The sequence below is a fragment of the Amborella trichopoda genome, chromosome 12 (genome assembly GCF_054954075.1).
Source record: "Amborella trichopoda isolate Santa Cruz 75 chromosome 12, AtrichopodaSantaCruz75HAP2 v2.0, whole genome shotgun sequence".
Taxonomy (NCBI): Eukaryota; Viridiplantae; Streptophyta; class Magnoliopsida; order Amborellales; family Amborellaceae; genus Amborella; species Amborella trichopoda.
Window position 1 is genome coordinate 45,393,233 of NC_142347.1, and position 14,704 is coordinate 45,407,936.

The window sequence follows — 14,704 nt, forward strand, 5'->3', positions numbered from 1 at the left end:
ATCTTCACTTCGCCTAACCACCTCTCCTCAATCTTTCTCTTTGCGTGAGTTACTTACCAATATATAAAAAATACACTCTTTTTAATATTTTTAAATTTATAAAAAATTTTAACAAAATTTTTGTTGTCACTTATCTAACCCAACCCATCCCCCTTGCTCGGACGACAAACCATCCCTTTTACTTGGGAGGGATGAAGGGAAGGTTTTTAAGGCTCTCCCCCCCTCTTGGACTTCCATATCATATAAGAAGACCAGGAGGCGCTTTGTTTTGGGCCTTTTGGGTGAGTCAACGACGTTACAAGGCGTCACTTTTTGTGTCAAGTAACCGTCACGGTCTTTTTCCCTCCATTTGACGCCACCTCGACGCCTGTCCGGGCCATTTTAAATCGCGTTTTCCGGCTGCGGTACTTTGTTCCCGGCGAAGTTTAGCCGGAGTTCGTGGGACATTCGCCGGGAATTTACAAGCGACGGGAATCCGCCGTTTCATGAAGAGCTCCAAAAAAATGGTGAATATTTTGACCCAAAGCACATGGAGAGAGAAGTTTACGCCTTTGTTTTTCTCGCTCTCACATGCCTTCTTCTCCTTGGTTCTAAAAATTTGAAGGCCTTTTTCTCTTTCTTGCACAGAGGAATCCATTGGTTATTGGCCACAAAAATGAACAAATGCTAAAGAATTTAGAGAGATAGTAGAGCCCTTTCTCTCTCTAGGAAGAGGTTTACGCCATTGATTCTCTCTCTCTCTCTCTCACATGGCTTCTTTGCTCTGAAAGTTTCAATGCCTTTAGCCATTCTTACTTGGACGATTCATTGCATTTCCAATTGTCAATCGCCGCAGAAGTTAACAGTTCCAAAGAATTTGCAGAGGTAGTTTGATTAAGCTCTCTCTCTCTCTCTCTCTCTCGCTCTTTCTCTCTGTTAATGCTGCTTCAAAAGCTGGAGCTCATCTGCTTGTTTCAAGCTTCTTTTCGGTCACGGGTGCTTGTAAGAGTTCGTTTCCCCGCTGTAAGCTTATTCCAAACTTCTGGTGCTTGAAATGCTCATTTATCTCTATGAATATCTGTGTTCTTGGATGCTTGAGGAAACAGGGTGAAAAGCTTCGTCTCTGCAAAAGATTCGTATTCACCGCAGTGTTTTTGAGTTTTTGTGGATAAATTTGGTTCAGGTGATTCACTACTGGTCCGATGAGCATAGATATTGAAGCTTGTTGTCAACTGCATTTTTTTTGATAGATTTCTGCGCATTCATTCCATTCTTGAAGGTCTCGATTGAAGACTCAAGCTTCAGTTGAAATGAACGTTTTCTGATTAATTTTCGGCCATCGCATCCTCCTCTAGAAGTCTTCGGTAAGGATTGTGGCTTCTATACTTCAAAGATCCAAAATAAGAACAGGAGAAAAAGCTTCATTTCCACAAAATTTGATGTTACTGAGAGTTGATAATTTTCGAAGATATATTGGGCTAAGGAGGTTACAAGGTTATATCAACTGGGATCCACATTCTCCATTAAGTGAACCTTCTCTGATCAATATCCGGTTGTTAATTCCATTTTTGAAGGTCACGAGTTAAGAGCCTGGTTTCAAAATCAGTAAAAGGACAGAGAAACGCTTTTTTGCCAGGATATTGAGATTTCTGGTGCTTTCTCTTTGTTTTCTCTGAAGTAATTTTGGTTTTGCGGATTTTCGATTGGTTTGAAGCTGTCTTATTTGAGGAGTGCCTTTATATGCCAAGTTGTCTTTCAGTTTTCAGTTTTTGACCATTGCCGAAAGTTTTAGTCGAAGGTTCAAGCTTTTCTGGTGCTCTAAGTCCAGAGCAATCGGATACTTTTCGTTGAATCCCTGGATTAAAAAAGTCACTCAGAAGGTGCGTTTCCTTTTCTTTTCGAAATTGGAACATACACAACCTTTGAGTTGGAAAATTCTTCATTTATTTGCTATATTTTGTTTCTCCTCTTTTCTTTAACGAATATTGAAAATGAAGGAGCAATTAATGCAACGTTAATGTGACAAATAAGCATAGTTGCAACTCGATTTCCCTGTACTATCTCTGAAGCTTTCAAATTGACCGTTAGAAGTCTTGAGAAACACATATCCTTCAACCCAGATTGTACTCACTGCCTTTTGCAATTAAGAAGCTCTATCTACTGTGAAAATCCCGATCATTTACGATAGTTGACTCTAGTTTTGAAACATTGGGAAGCCAGAACACGACTCGATTTGTGTATTTACGTTTGTTTCTCTTTGAAATTTAAGTGTCTAAGGAGTTAGAAAGAGGTCTAGGCCAGACATTGGCGGGATTAACTAATTAGTAGAGTTTTTTAATTGCCTAGAATGCCTGTGAGTATACAGCTACAACAAATCCTTGTATCTATATCATGGGTGCTGAACACAATTGAGGATTATACAGCATTTTGGCTGCCTTTATTTTTTACATTTCGGTTGCAGGGCAATTTTTAATATTGATGCGCACTAACCAAATGCCAACTTTGAAAGAAGCTTCTGGTGTCGATTTTCTTGAGATTACTGGTGAAGAATCAAGCTGCTATTTGCTCTTTTTTTCTTTTAGGCAATCCATTATTATCTTTTCTGTTCCGCACTAGGAACTGAATTCCCCAGTTAAAGTTTTGAAATAAGTGGAGATTTTCTAATAATTCATGGCATTGGTTGTTACTTGCTCTAGTGTATGATAATTAATATTGGTACTCCCAAATGAGAAAAACAATGATATTCCAGTAATATCTGAAGAAATTGGCAATATTCTTTGGGGCCAATTTCTTCGGGCCTGCAAAATGTTATTAAGAAGGCACTGAAGTTTTTGAATATAGATTCCTGACTAGATTCAATTTTATACATTTAGTTATATTCTTTTTTAATGATACCTTTGTTGTGCATGGTTAGTTGGGTCAAGTAATATCTGTATTGAGTATGGGGATATCATGGTTTTAGACTTCAATATGCAGCAATGACTGCTTCTAGGAATGATCAATTTCATTATTCCCTGGTGCATATTTCTCATTTCCTGCTAGCTTTGGTTCATTTACACAGATTTTATATATGGGACTATTATTTGAAATAATATTTCATAAGATAGTCCACATATCACTTTTCCACCCCCAAAAAGAATAACTATGATATAGGAGGAATTGATTTGTTGGTTCTTTCGCTGTAGTGACTCAGATTCCATTTTTTGATTTTCTATGCAGGTCTTGAGAGCAAGATTGCAAAGAGATATCCAATCTTAAAAAGCTTATTCAAAGACCTGTTCGCCGATTGGATGGAACCTTCATACTATCATGAATATATAGAAGAGCAGGTGAGCTTACGAGAACAGTATGCGGGGCTGAGAGGACTACTCTTACTATGTAGTTCACGACTATAGAAGGGTGAGATGTAAGGATTTTGAGTGAATTCACTGTTCTTTCCATGGTTTGTGAAATGGGTGGTGATTACTTGTCAGACATGGAAGTAGAAGTCCTGCCTTCTATGTGGCCTGTAGATTTAGGAAATGAATTGGGGAAGCAATTTAATATAGAAATACCAGGGGCGAGTCAAGAATTATTGGAGGAAGTTGCAATTGTGGAAGATCCCTCTGTTGTAGATTTCAAACGCCTACTAGAGCTGACGAATTATAGCGAGAGAGGGTCCTCCCAATTGGCCTACCTTGTAAAGCAGTGGGAGTTTAAACAAAACAATGCTGTTCGCCTTCTTAAAGAGGAGCTTGACATTTTAAGCAAGCAAAGACAAGAAGTAGAACTCAAGAAATTGGAGATTTTGGAGGCACATCGATTTGAAGAAGACAAATATGTTGGTGATAAGAGGCCAGTTTCGATATTGGATGAGGGTTATGATATTTGGGAAACCATTCCTAGGAGGAGAAATGAAATTGTTGTCCAGAACAGTAATTTTGAAATAGATTCTGAGTATGACTCTGTGAAGTATTGGAAGCAACGAGCCAAGGAGTTGGAAAAATTGTTGGAGGAAAGTACTAGGAGAGAGCAGAGACTCCAGGACAAATTGCAAGAGAACATAGAGAATCTGGCTAGACAATCATCCCCTGTAGAAGAATTGTCTCAGATATTAAAGAGGGCTGATAACTTTTTGCATTTTGTGCTCCAGAATGCACCTGTTGTTATCGGACATCAGGTAATCAGATGCTACTTTGTTATGTGTACTCGTAATTTATGTCATACATATATAGCAGGAATTGTAGTTTGGCTTTACACTATTTCAAAAATGCCGGCCGTTATTGTTGTTAAGCACAGTGGATTATTTGAGATGTGAACTTCTTAGGAACTTTAGTAAGAACCACATTGTTTATTAGCCTGGATTGGAAAGATGCTCAAGAATGTACACATATGACTTCATAAGATCAACATAATGTGGATTCCCATCTTTATTTTATTATATGATCCCTATTTATTAAATGATGATACTTTTTAGTTTTAACAACTTTAAAGCTTGGCCCTTGATCTGACAAACTGTAAATCTTGATTCTTGAGATGACAAATACTGTTCTTCGGGTTATCTATTTTTGTGAAAAACATTTCTCTACATGTATCATTTTGAATATGGAATACATGTCTGCAAGGAACTTATCATCTGTACACGTTATATGACCATCGTTTGTTTCTCATGCTTTAAACATGACCCTACATCTTAAAAATCTTGATGACTACAACTTTCTTTGATCTGCGGGAGTCGGGACTGAACAATTATGTATATTTTGGGTCTGTTGTGAAGTTCTGGCGACTGCTTGCTGCAGATTATATCATGGTATACAGGCTGTATTCTTAATTCTTCTCTTAATGATGTTGGTAGTCCGCAATTAGTTATTTAACTGGACAGACATAGATGCCCAATTAGTCAATGTTGGGCCTCTTTGTTCCCTATTTCAATTGTAATTAACTTATGCAAATGTTGGGTAGTTTTCAAGAATGTGGGATGTGGTAGTTTTCATGAACCATTTCAGTGCGACAGTTTTCTGGAGTGAATAATGAGACCATGATATCACAGGCTTCTTTGGTTTTGTTCTCGTTAGTGCTGAATTTGTCTGGCATCATATATATTTGTTGCACAAGCTGCGATTATGGTGCCCTTTTGAGTTGGGTTAAGGTGTCTCTTCATTCGTCATATGCGGTTTTGTCATCTTTATATTGTGTGAATTATTTCTTTTTTATATGATGTCATACACCTAGGTGAAGGTGTAGATGAACCTGGAGTCACACAATTATGGAATGGGTACATCAATGAACTTATAATTGGGTGCTGATTGTGTGACATGTGCCATGCAGTGCAGGCTTTGTAATATTTCCCATGCATCCTGACCTTTGGTTGGTCACATACAACCATATTACTGTGTCATTTGATAGAGGCCCCTCTTCCATGACCATTAGAAGCAATTATGAAATCAAGAAAGCATGTGCGACACATGATTTTCAGATGATTGGGGAATTCAAGATTTGGAACTTAACATTACAGAGAATCTCTATCTTTACACATGCTATCATCATTGCATTCTTTTCTGAATCTTTTTTAGATCTAATGATAAATGTTTATTTGATCCTATCACTTTCATATAATTACAGTTACTCTTAGTTTCTTAGTATATGAACTGAGGTATTATCTCAGTGTTATTCTTAGATGTATATCTCTTTTGAGTGAGTTTGTGGTGCGCTATATGCACTGCGATATCCAACAATAATGCTTGCTTATACTTGTCTGTCAGGATAAAGATTTGCGCTATCGGTTCATTTACAATCCTCACCCAACTCTTCAAGAGGAGGTATTGTATTTGTTAGTCATTCTTGTAGTCATGACTAACTGCTTTTTATGTATTTTGTAGTGGCATCTCATTCATAATTTCATTCCCTATGAATTTGCAAGTCTCTAGAGGATGTGATAGATCACCTCTTTTCGCATTATTTAGAAGGAGGAAAACATCTTGAGAGGTTTCCTTCACTTTCCAGTAGAATCTAGTTTGTTTGAACATCTGTCCGGTGTACTGTATCAAAGATATTCCTTCACAATATTTTCTAGAGTTACTACATACCTAGACTACGGTACTGAACAACGGAAATAAGAGTGAGTAACCATTATATGGAATTATGACATTTTGTTCCAATCTAAACGTGCCAATTTGCTGGATTTCAGTATGACTGAGATATATATTAACACTTCAATTCCTTTCAGGAAATTATTGGGAGAACTGATGTTGAGATATTTACTGGAGCTGGAGTAAAGGAATCTCAGGATTTCAAGAAAGAGGTCCTAGAGCGTGGCTTGCCAGCAAAACGTGAAATAACATTTGAAACAGAGTTGTTTGGATCAAAGACATTCTTGATATATGTTGAACCTGTATTCAGTAAGGCAGGAGATACAATTGGTGTGAATTACATGGGCATGGATATAACTGACCAAGTAATTATACTTTGTCTTGATGTGAAAAATATTTCTTGGGTTGCTTATATCAGTCATGCTTTGCTTATCATTCGCAAGGTTTAGCTGCTCTTGTGTCCCAAATATATATAGTGCTATTCTAGAATGCACTACTCTAATGGTGAACTTATAATTTCCTACTCTGGAATTTTTGACAAAAAGATGCACTTACAAATATGAAAATTGCATCAACAATAACTTGCTTGAAAAGTTCTAGAAGGGCATAGTTGTAATTGTAGATTGTTTTTAAAGTCCAATCATCATTCCAAAGAGTCAAATGAATCTTTTTAAATTTGAATTTGAATTTTTTAGAGAAAAGATAAAATATTCTTTCTAAAATACATGAGTCATTTATGGTCAAAAGTAATATTTTCATGGTCAAAGTTTTGGAGTAGTAAAGTCTAAGTTCACCATTACTGTGACATCTTTTGGACTAATCCTTTATTTAGTAGAGACATGTTTCTCAACAAGTTGGGAATTTTAGGATTTTCTGGTTGAATTTCTGATAAATTTTCTAAATTTTATGAGCTACTTCCCTGGTGTTGAATGTTTTCTGTTTCAATATTGGTCATGTTATTGGTCACTTCTTAGGTTATAAAAAGAGAGAAAATGGCAAAGTTACGGGAAGAGATAGCCGTACAAAAAGCAAAGGAAACAGAACTCAACAAAACAATACATATTACAGGTGTGCATTCTCTTTGATATGTTTAAATGAATTGTATTTTTGGAATAAATCAGGTTTATTATCTGGCCACTACTCCTGTTTAATATTATGTATTTTTTACCTTTTTTGGGTAAGTTATGTATATTTTTACCTGCAGAGGAAACAATGCGGGCTAAACAAATGCTGGCAACCATGTCTCATGAGATAAGATCTCCTCTATCTGGGGTTGTGAGCATGGCTGAGATTCTTGCCAACTCTAAACTTGATCCTGAGCAGCGGCAATTGTTGGATGTCATGCTGTCTTCTGGAGATCTGGTGTTGCAGCTTATAAATGACATTCTTGACCTTTCCAAGGTCGAATCAGGTAATTTTTTCTAAGAATGATGGAAGAAATTTCTTTAAACTGCATGAGAAGAGGTCCCTAGAGATATTCTTTTCATGTATTGCTACTATGTCATAGGGAATTTTCAGATTCATCACTTATCCAAAATAACATTGAGTTCAGGAAGAGGTAACTTTCAAAGTTTTGGATTCGTGCCAACTGAATAAGACGAGATCTTTAAGCCATTGTAGAACACCACTTAGTAGTGTATTGTAGAATGATCTTGTGTACACAGCTACATACATATGTACATAGATATGTTATGCATATATATCCATGTTTGCAGATCAATCATGTTGTATATTTGGTCTTTTTCGTGCATATTTACTTGAAATCATCCCTTGGTCATCTTATGAGGTGTTCCGTTCTTGGCAATTATCACCTAATGGATTGGAATTAATATGTGACTGTGTAGTGGTTCTTAGTTTCTTCAAATAAATAAATACCCATAAGAGTTACTTTGTGCTTAAAGTATTGCCACTAGTGTCCTCTGGATTATTAGTTCCAATAAAGCAAGATGGTTGTATGACAACCACATTGACTAGGTGGAGGAGAATTAGGGTTAGATATTTCTTTAGTTATTGTAGCTCAATGTGAATTAACTATGAGCTAAAATATCTGACTGCCCAATACTGCCATATGATTGCAGGGGTAATGAAGTTGGAAGCTGCAAAGTTCCGTCCAAGAGAAGTGGTCAAGCATGTACTCCAGACTGCTGCAGCATCATTACAGAAGGAATTGACCTTGGAAGGACACATTACGGATGATGTTCCTTTGGAGGTGACTTTACAGATAATGCACTTTTGAGTACATTTAATTCCATCTACTGTCCTTTTATCCTGGTTCACATGTGCATAAAACCGCTGTCTATTCAACCATCTCTCTTTTTGTGAAAAATTTGCCATGCCTGGGTAGAGAGTGCTGGGTTGATACCTCTGAACCTGTTGAGATAAGTGTGTCTTTCTATGTGGATAAGTGGCCTGAGGTGATTCTTTTGTGAAGCACATCTAAGTGGTCTGCAAAATGTTTAGTTGTTTTGTGTAAAATATTCTTACCAATGCCACAAACTATTTTGTCAGGTCATTGGAGATGTGCTCAGGATTCGGCAAATTTTAACCAACCTGATCAGGTAAGATGTGTATGTCAGCTGAGTTACGCTTGCTTTTTGTATGTTGTTATTGTAGATTCTAAAAATTTGTCCTAATACCATTGTGGAGCTGAGCTTTTGCATATTCATTGAGGAGTTTCTGTCAATTAAATGTAACAAGTGTTATCATTCTCAAATCCAATATTGTAAACCCCTTCTGTCAAGAAATTGGGGACACATCATCATCATCATAGCTTTTTCCAATTAATTGGGGTGGGCTACATGAATCTTGGTCCGCCATTTTGCTCTATTTAAGGCTATACACTCAATGAAGCTATAAGTCCCAATATCTTTTCGGACTATGTCCAACTACGTCCTTTTGAGCCTACCCTTGCCTTTTTCAATCCTTCCACTTAAACTAACTTGCACCTCCTAGCAGGTGCTGCACTGGGTCGATGCCACACATGGTCAGCCCACCTAAGTCTACTCTCTCTCATCTTATCGCCTATTGGCGCCACACCTAAACTTTCCTGAATGGATTCATTTCAGATTCTATCCCTTCTTGTCTTGCCACTCATCCATCTCAACATCCTCATCTCCGCTACAATTATTTTATTGGTATATTGTTTTTTGTTCGCCCAACATTCTGCTCCATAAAGCAAAGTTGGTCTCACAGCTGTCCTATAGAACTTACCCTTCAGCTCCATTGGTATACGGCGATCACATAAAATTTTAGTTGCATATCTCCACTTCGCCCACCCAGCTCTAATTCTATGTGCGACATCTTCCTCAATCTCTCTATTTTCCTGAATTATTGACTCAAGGTATCGAAAGTGCAGTCTTTTTTGTAGTATAATAAATGTTAATATATGTCGAGCCAACTTCGACGAAAGTTCATAACAAGCTCTATTTGATACCTTAAGAAAAAATTTTCGAACTTGAATCAAAATCAATACGGTTGACTCTTAACAATTTATTAACTTGGCCCATATGTCCATTTTTGATTGATATCTTGGTGCCTTGTAACTGTAGTTTTAAACATACCAAATGAATATTTTCATGCGACAATTGAAACTTGTTGATCAGAAAGAATTATCCATGCCTTGGAGAACACATCTGCAAATGTTATTTACAATGTGATTCAGAAATTTACAATTGATGAGGTCGAGTGTGAGTTATAGTTTAGCGTCTGATATGCATCAATCATGTCATATGCGATAAGTTTGCTAGAGTGAACCATAAGGTGTAGCCACTTTAAATTGAGTGGACCATTTAGACAGCATTCATGTATAGGCTGCGAGACAAAATTTTGAGAATGAAAATGTCAAATTGCTTTCTCTTTGTTTACAATGCCATATTCTGATTTCTAAAAATGAAGTATGGCCAAAACTCTGCCAAATAACTGGGCCTGAATTTGAAGTTTGACTATCTATGAAAAGATTATGTTTTTCTAAACCCTCTATACACCTGGGAGTATCTATGTAAATGTCTATTTCAGCTTTAGTTGCCCGTGAAGAATCACAATCTACATACTTTCTTTTTAGTTATTCCAGATTCCAGGGTTTAGTTTATGATCATTTGATACAACCATTTGTGTGTTTGCCATGGAACGTAAATAACTTTCACTAAATGTTGCAGAACTCATGTTTACTAAAATCTTAAATTACTTGGTTATAACTTATTGTAAACTAAAATGTGCAGCAATGCAGTTAAATTCACCCATGAAGGAAAGGTCGGGGTAAACCTTTACGTCATACCAGAACCAGACTGTGGGCATTCTGGAAGATGTACCCAGACCGTTTCAGATGCCCAGTCTTCGGACTCGAGAAAAGCCAGAGTCGAAGATTCTATTCCTGCATATCCAAGTAACAGTTATGTTGAAGGTGGTGTTTCTGATGAGCAACCTGGATCAGCAAGAATAAAAGCATCTGCTTCATTAGATGATGACAAAGAGGACTCTTTGGAAACAAAAGTGTGGCTTCGGTGTGATGTATATGACACTGGCATCGGAATACCAGGTATTTCGGAGAGCCCAGTTAACTTTTCCGTTTATCTTGATGCATTCATTGCATGTCCTGATTATATGATATACATAAGCATGTGTTTGAGTACACAAACAGGAGCTCATGTGCGTATTAGGATTGTAATATGTGTGTTTGCATATGCATGTATATACAGTGCACCCATTTATGGAACAAAGAGCAACATTGAAAGTATCTGAGACTCACTGTTTTTTAATTCTCTGATACACAATAAAGTTTTTGTGTCATGGAATATTATGAATGTACCCAATACATTATCTTCAGTGTATGATATTGGTAAAGCATGTCCATTAATAAAAACACTTGGTACTTGTAAACTAAAAATATGTAAGAATTTCAGTAAATCGGTAGTATGTAAAGTACATAATAAACAAGAAGTAAGAGAAAACAAAACATAAACTCTAAAAGACGTTCATGAGAGGGACCAAAGATTTACATATCATAAAAATTTAACAATAAGTAAAGGGGAAATGAGTATTGAAAGGAAAATTGAATCCCGCATTCCTATTTTTCTGACATGGAAGACTTCGTGGCCTGTAGACGCCTATATAAACAAAAGATTTGTTTTGCTTGATCCGTGCACTAAGATAAATGTTTCCTATGTGAACAGAGAAGGCGTTACCCAGTTTATTTAAAAAGTACATGCAAGTTAGTGCAGATCATGCACGAAAATATGGTGGGACTGGGCTCGGCCTTGCAATATGCAAGCAATTGGTGAGGCATGCTCACTCTGTAATTAGTTGTAGAAACATTCTATTGGAATTACGCAAACTTCTGGTTTATGATTTCACAGTGTTTTCTGTCACAGATCTGTTAAAATTTTTCTCATGCCAATTCTCTGAGTGACTTCTAGAGCAAAAATACTTTTGATATGTATTTCTGCATACTGCTGGCTACTTACTAAAATGTCAATGGCCAATTGTTTAATTGTCTTTTCTAGTTTATACCAAGTGGATATCAATATCCAAAATCTTTTGAGAAAATTAGGTCATATACTTAGTTACTGTTTTGTTTGGTTCTGCTGAAGTTATAGTGAACCCACTGGAGTTTGTGTTTCAATGGGAACAGGTTGAGCTGATGGGTGGACATCTTACTGTTAGTAGTCAAGAGCATCATGGTTCAACATTTACTTTTGAGCTACCTTGTCGAGTGCCTTTGAAAAGGGTACACTCTGATGATACGGATGAAGAGATATCAGACATGCTTGACCATGATGCAACGATGGATGATGATGAAGCCAAGGTTGGCCACTTTTGCTTTAAGCCAAGAACGCTGGGTACACTGTTCTCTTCAGGTGGGCCCATTGCCAGAGCAAAACTATTGAACAATACAATCAACATGCAACGCTCTTTACCAAAAGAAACTTATTCACTTCCCATGAGCATACACACCACTAACGACAGTGCTCAAGTCAAGAATTCATGCTCGGCAACTGATACAATAGATTCCTCAGGCTCTAAGTTTCCTAGGGAACCGATGGATATTGATAACAATGAGTCAATAATAGAAGAGGAAAGGAAGAAAAATGACCAGGTTTGTCCCCAGGTGAATGGATGCCGAAGCGAGCTTGATGCATTATCTTATCCAAGTGATAACTGCTCCCAACCTAGACAAATGTCATGTTCAGATCCAGATAATGGGAATGAGAAGAAACAATCTTGTGAGACTTCATGTAAGAGTCAGGAGCATGCTAACAGGAGCCTGGATTCATCAGGGCTATCCAAAGCGCAGTCGCAAGCCAAAATACTCCTTGTAGAAGATAACAAGATCAATATAATGGTGACTCAGTCCATGATGAAGCAACTGGGTCATAAAATAGACATTGTCAATAATGGAGTTGAAGCAGTACGGGCAGTTCAATCATGTAGATATGATCTCATTCTGATGGTAAATTTTTGAAACTAAAATCTAACCATTAGTTTCCTTAAAGAATTTCTTGTGTCATGGAGATACTCCTGAAATTGATATGCCATATGTTTATTTTCCAATTTTTACTTTTATTTTTATTTTTGTATGTTTTTTTGAGTCTTATATGATTATTGGTTCATTCAGGATGTTTGTATGCCAATAATGGATGGCCTCCAAGCTACCCAGTTGATTCGTTCCTTTGAAGAAACTGGTAACTGGGATGCAGCTAGAGAGGCTGGGGTTGAGGGATTACCCTCCTGCTCTGGTTCTCAATCGAGTTCTCAAGAGGCATTGGAATCTTGGAACAGAATTCCCATTATTGCGGTAAGCAATACAATAGTTTAAAGTCATTTTTTTTTTCTTCTCTGTTTTTTTTTTATTAGTTTGTCACTTTTTATTAATGTAAATTTTCACTTATGTGCGCATCAAAAACATCAGATTTCTTTTTTTTTTTTGACTGGAATTCATTTCTTCCCTTCTTTTTGGACATTGCTTATGCATCATTTGGAATTTGTTGGTTTATCTTTCTTTGTCTAGGGTTGTCCATTGCTTGGCAATGCAATATAACCTGAAAAATCACCTTTCACAAAAATGTGCCCAAGTAATAGATTCTCTTGTTACTTTGTGCTCTTCCATTTGACACTGACGACGATAACTACACAATGTAGTGTAAAATACCCTTAGAAGCAAAGTCCTTTTGTTGAATTCAAGTATACATGGAGGGTGGGTTTGTCTTTTGAGATTGAGTCAAATTAGAATATGATCCATGATTTAGCTAGGTTAGTCATGAGCTAGCAGTTCATAGTTCCGTTTTCATTCTTTGAAGCTTTATAAGGTCATTAGTTATCAGCCTCAACTTAATTAACTTTATGCATTGAGATTTCCTTTACAACTTTGTATTCATGAAATACTTCTTCCAGTGAGAGATTCATATTGTTGAAGTTGCTTTCACTTGCAGAGTTTCTTATAAAAGACTGTCTTTATGAAAGATTTCTTTTCCATACTCTATTGGAGAGATCTTCTCCATGCCTAGTAGTTTCTTATTCAAATGATGTTTAATGTAATTATTTCATTGGTAGCATATCTATATATATATATATATATATACACACACACACACACACGCACGCACTCACACACACACTCTATGAATCTTTGAAATTTATTTGACAATTAGTGCAAGTTTCGGCCTTTGCTGCTAACTAATTACAAAACAATGCTGGCATCATATGGTGGCTAAAACTAGGTTTCTTGCTATTTCAGATGACGGCAAATGCATTGGCCGAGAGCGTGGCTGAATGCCTTGCCAATGGTATGGATTCTTTTGTAGCTAAGCCTGTCACATTCCAGAAATTGAAACATTGCCTTCAAAACTATTTATCTGTATAAGCTCTTTTTTGTTGGTGATCCTGTAAAAAGAAAAAAATAAGAAGTTTTGAATTTAGTGTATCATGTTTAGGTCCATTCATTATCGATTTGAGGTGATCAGTTTTCCCGGCTACTGACTCTCTACCATCTTCAAGAGTTCTGTTTGTGCTTATTTTGGGGCTTTCCTTTTCCCTTTTGTTTCTTTCTTTTCCCATTAGGAAAGTACAAGCATGAAAGAATGGCATTGAGGTTAGCGAAAATTATCGAAGATTGTTGAATGAAGTTGCTCTGGTAGAAATGCCAAATTATTATGGATAGAGTGAACTGAGATAAAAAAATTCCAAATATAAGTTAGGGCCTAGCAAATATACCAGCCGATCTATATGTTTCCACTACTATTTCAATTAGCTTCCCAAATGTTTTTTTTTTTTTTTCAATCTATAACTTGGGAGGTGGTCATAAGTCCAATGATTGTAAGAGTGGGGCATTTCCTCGCATTGTGCACTGCTTAGAGTTCCAATTGCGAAATAGTTATATATAAGATAAAACAAAAGGGGAAATAAATTTTCGAATGAGGAACTAATTCTGCCAAAGTTTGAGTATGTGTGCAAATAATTAGCACTACAGATAACGATCTGCAACCTTTGCACCTGAAGAATATGAACTTTCTGGCTGATGCTCTAAAATTAAAATGTGACTGTTAGTTTAGTTTTATAAACAGATTGCATGAAATTATGGAATCTTTCCATGATATTTAGTTCTACTCTGTTTTCTCTTCTTGTTAATGTGTTGGTCCGATTCTCAAGAATTTAGTCAGACCCTG

The 14,704-nt window shown here is 36.7% G+C and overlaps 1 protein-coding gene across 2 annotated transcripts; it reads left to right on the forward strand.

Moving 5' to 3' along the window:
- Positions 1 to 235: 235 nt before the first annotated feature.
- On the forward strand, positions 236 to 14,014 carry HK5 (histidine kinase 5). Of its 2 annotated transcripts, XM_006845473.4 has the most exons (13): positions 236 to 1,859; positions 3,199 to 4,138; positions 5,721 to 5,777; positions 6,185 to 6,412; positions 7,022 to 7,115; positions 7,252 to 7,458; positions 8,126 to 8,256; positions 8,556 to 8,605; positions 10,265 to 10,581; positions 11,216 to 11,319; positions 11,674 to 12,492; positions 12,658 to 12,837; positions 13,777 to 14,014. In XM_006845473.4, the coding sequence occupies exons 2-13, from the start codon at positions 3,419 to 3,421 to the stop codon at positions 13,900 to 13,902; spliced, it is 3,033 nt and encodes a 1,010-aa protein (XP_006845536.2). In that variant the 5' UTR covers positions 236 to 1,859; positions 3,199 to 3,418; the 3' UTR covers positions 13,903 to 14,014. The 2 variants fall into 2 exon arrangements, 1 of the variants encoding a protein (XP_006845536.2); XR_016046016.1 differs by lacking the exon at positions 11,216 to 11,319.
- The last annotated feature ends 690 nt before the right edge of the window (positions 14,015 to 14,704 follow it).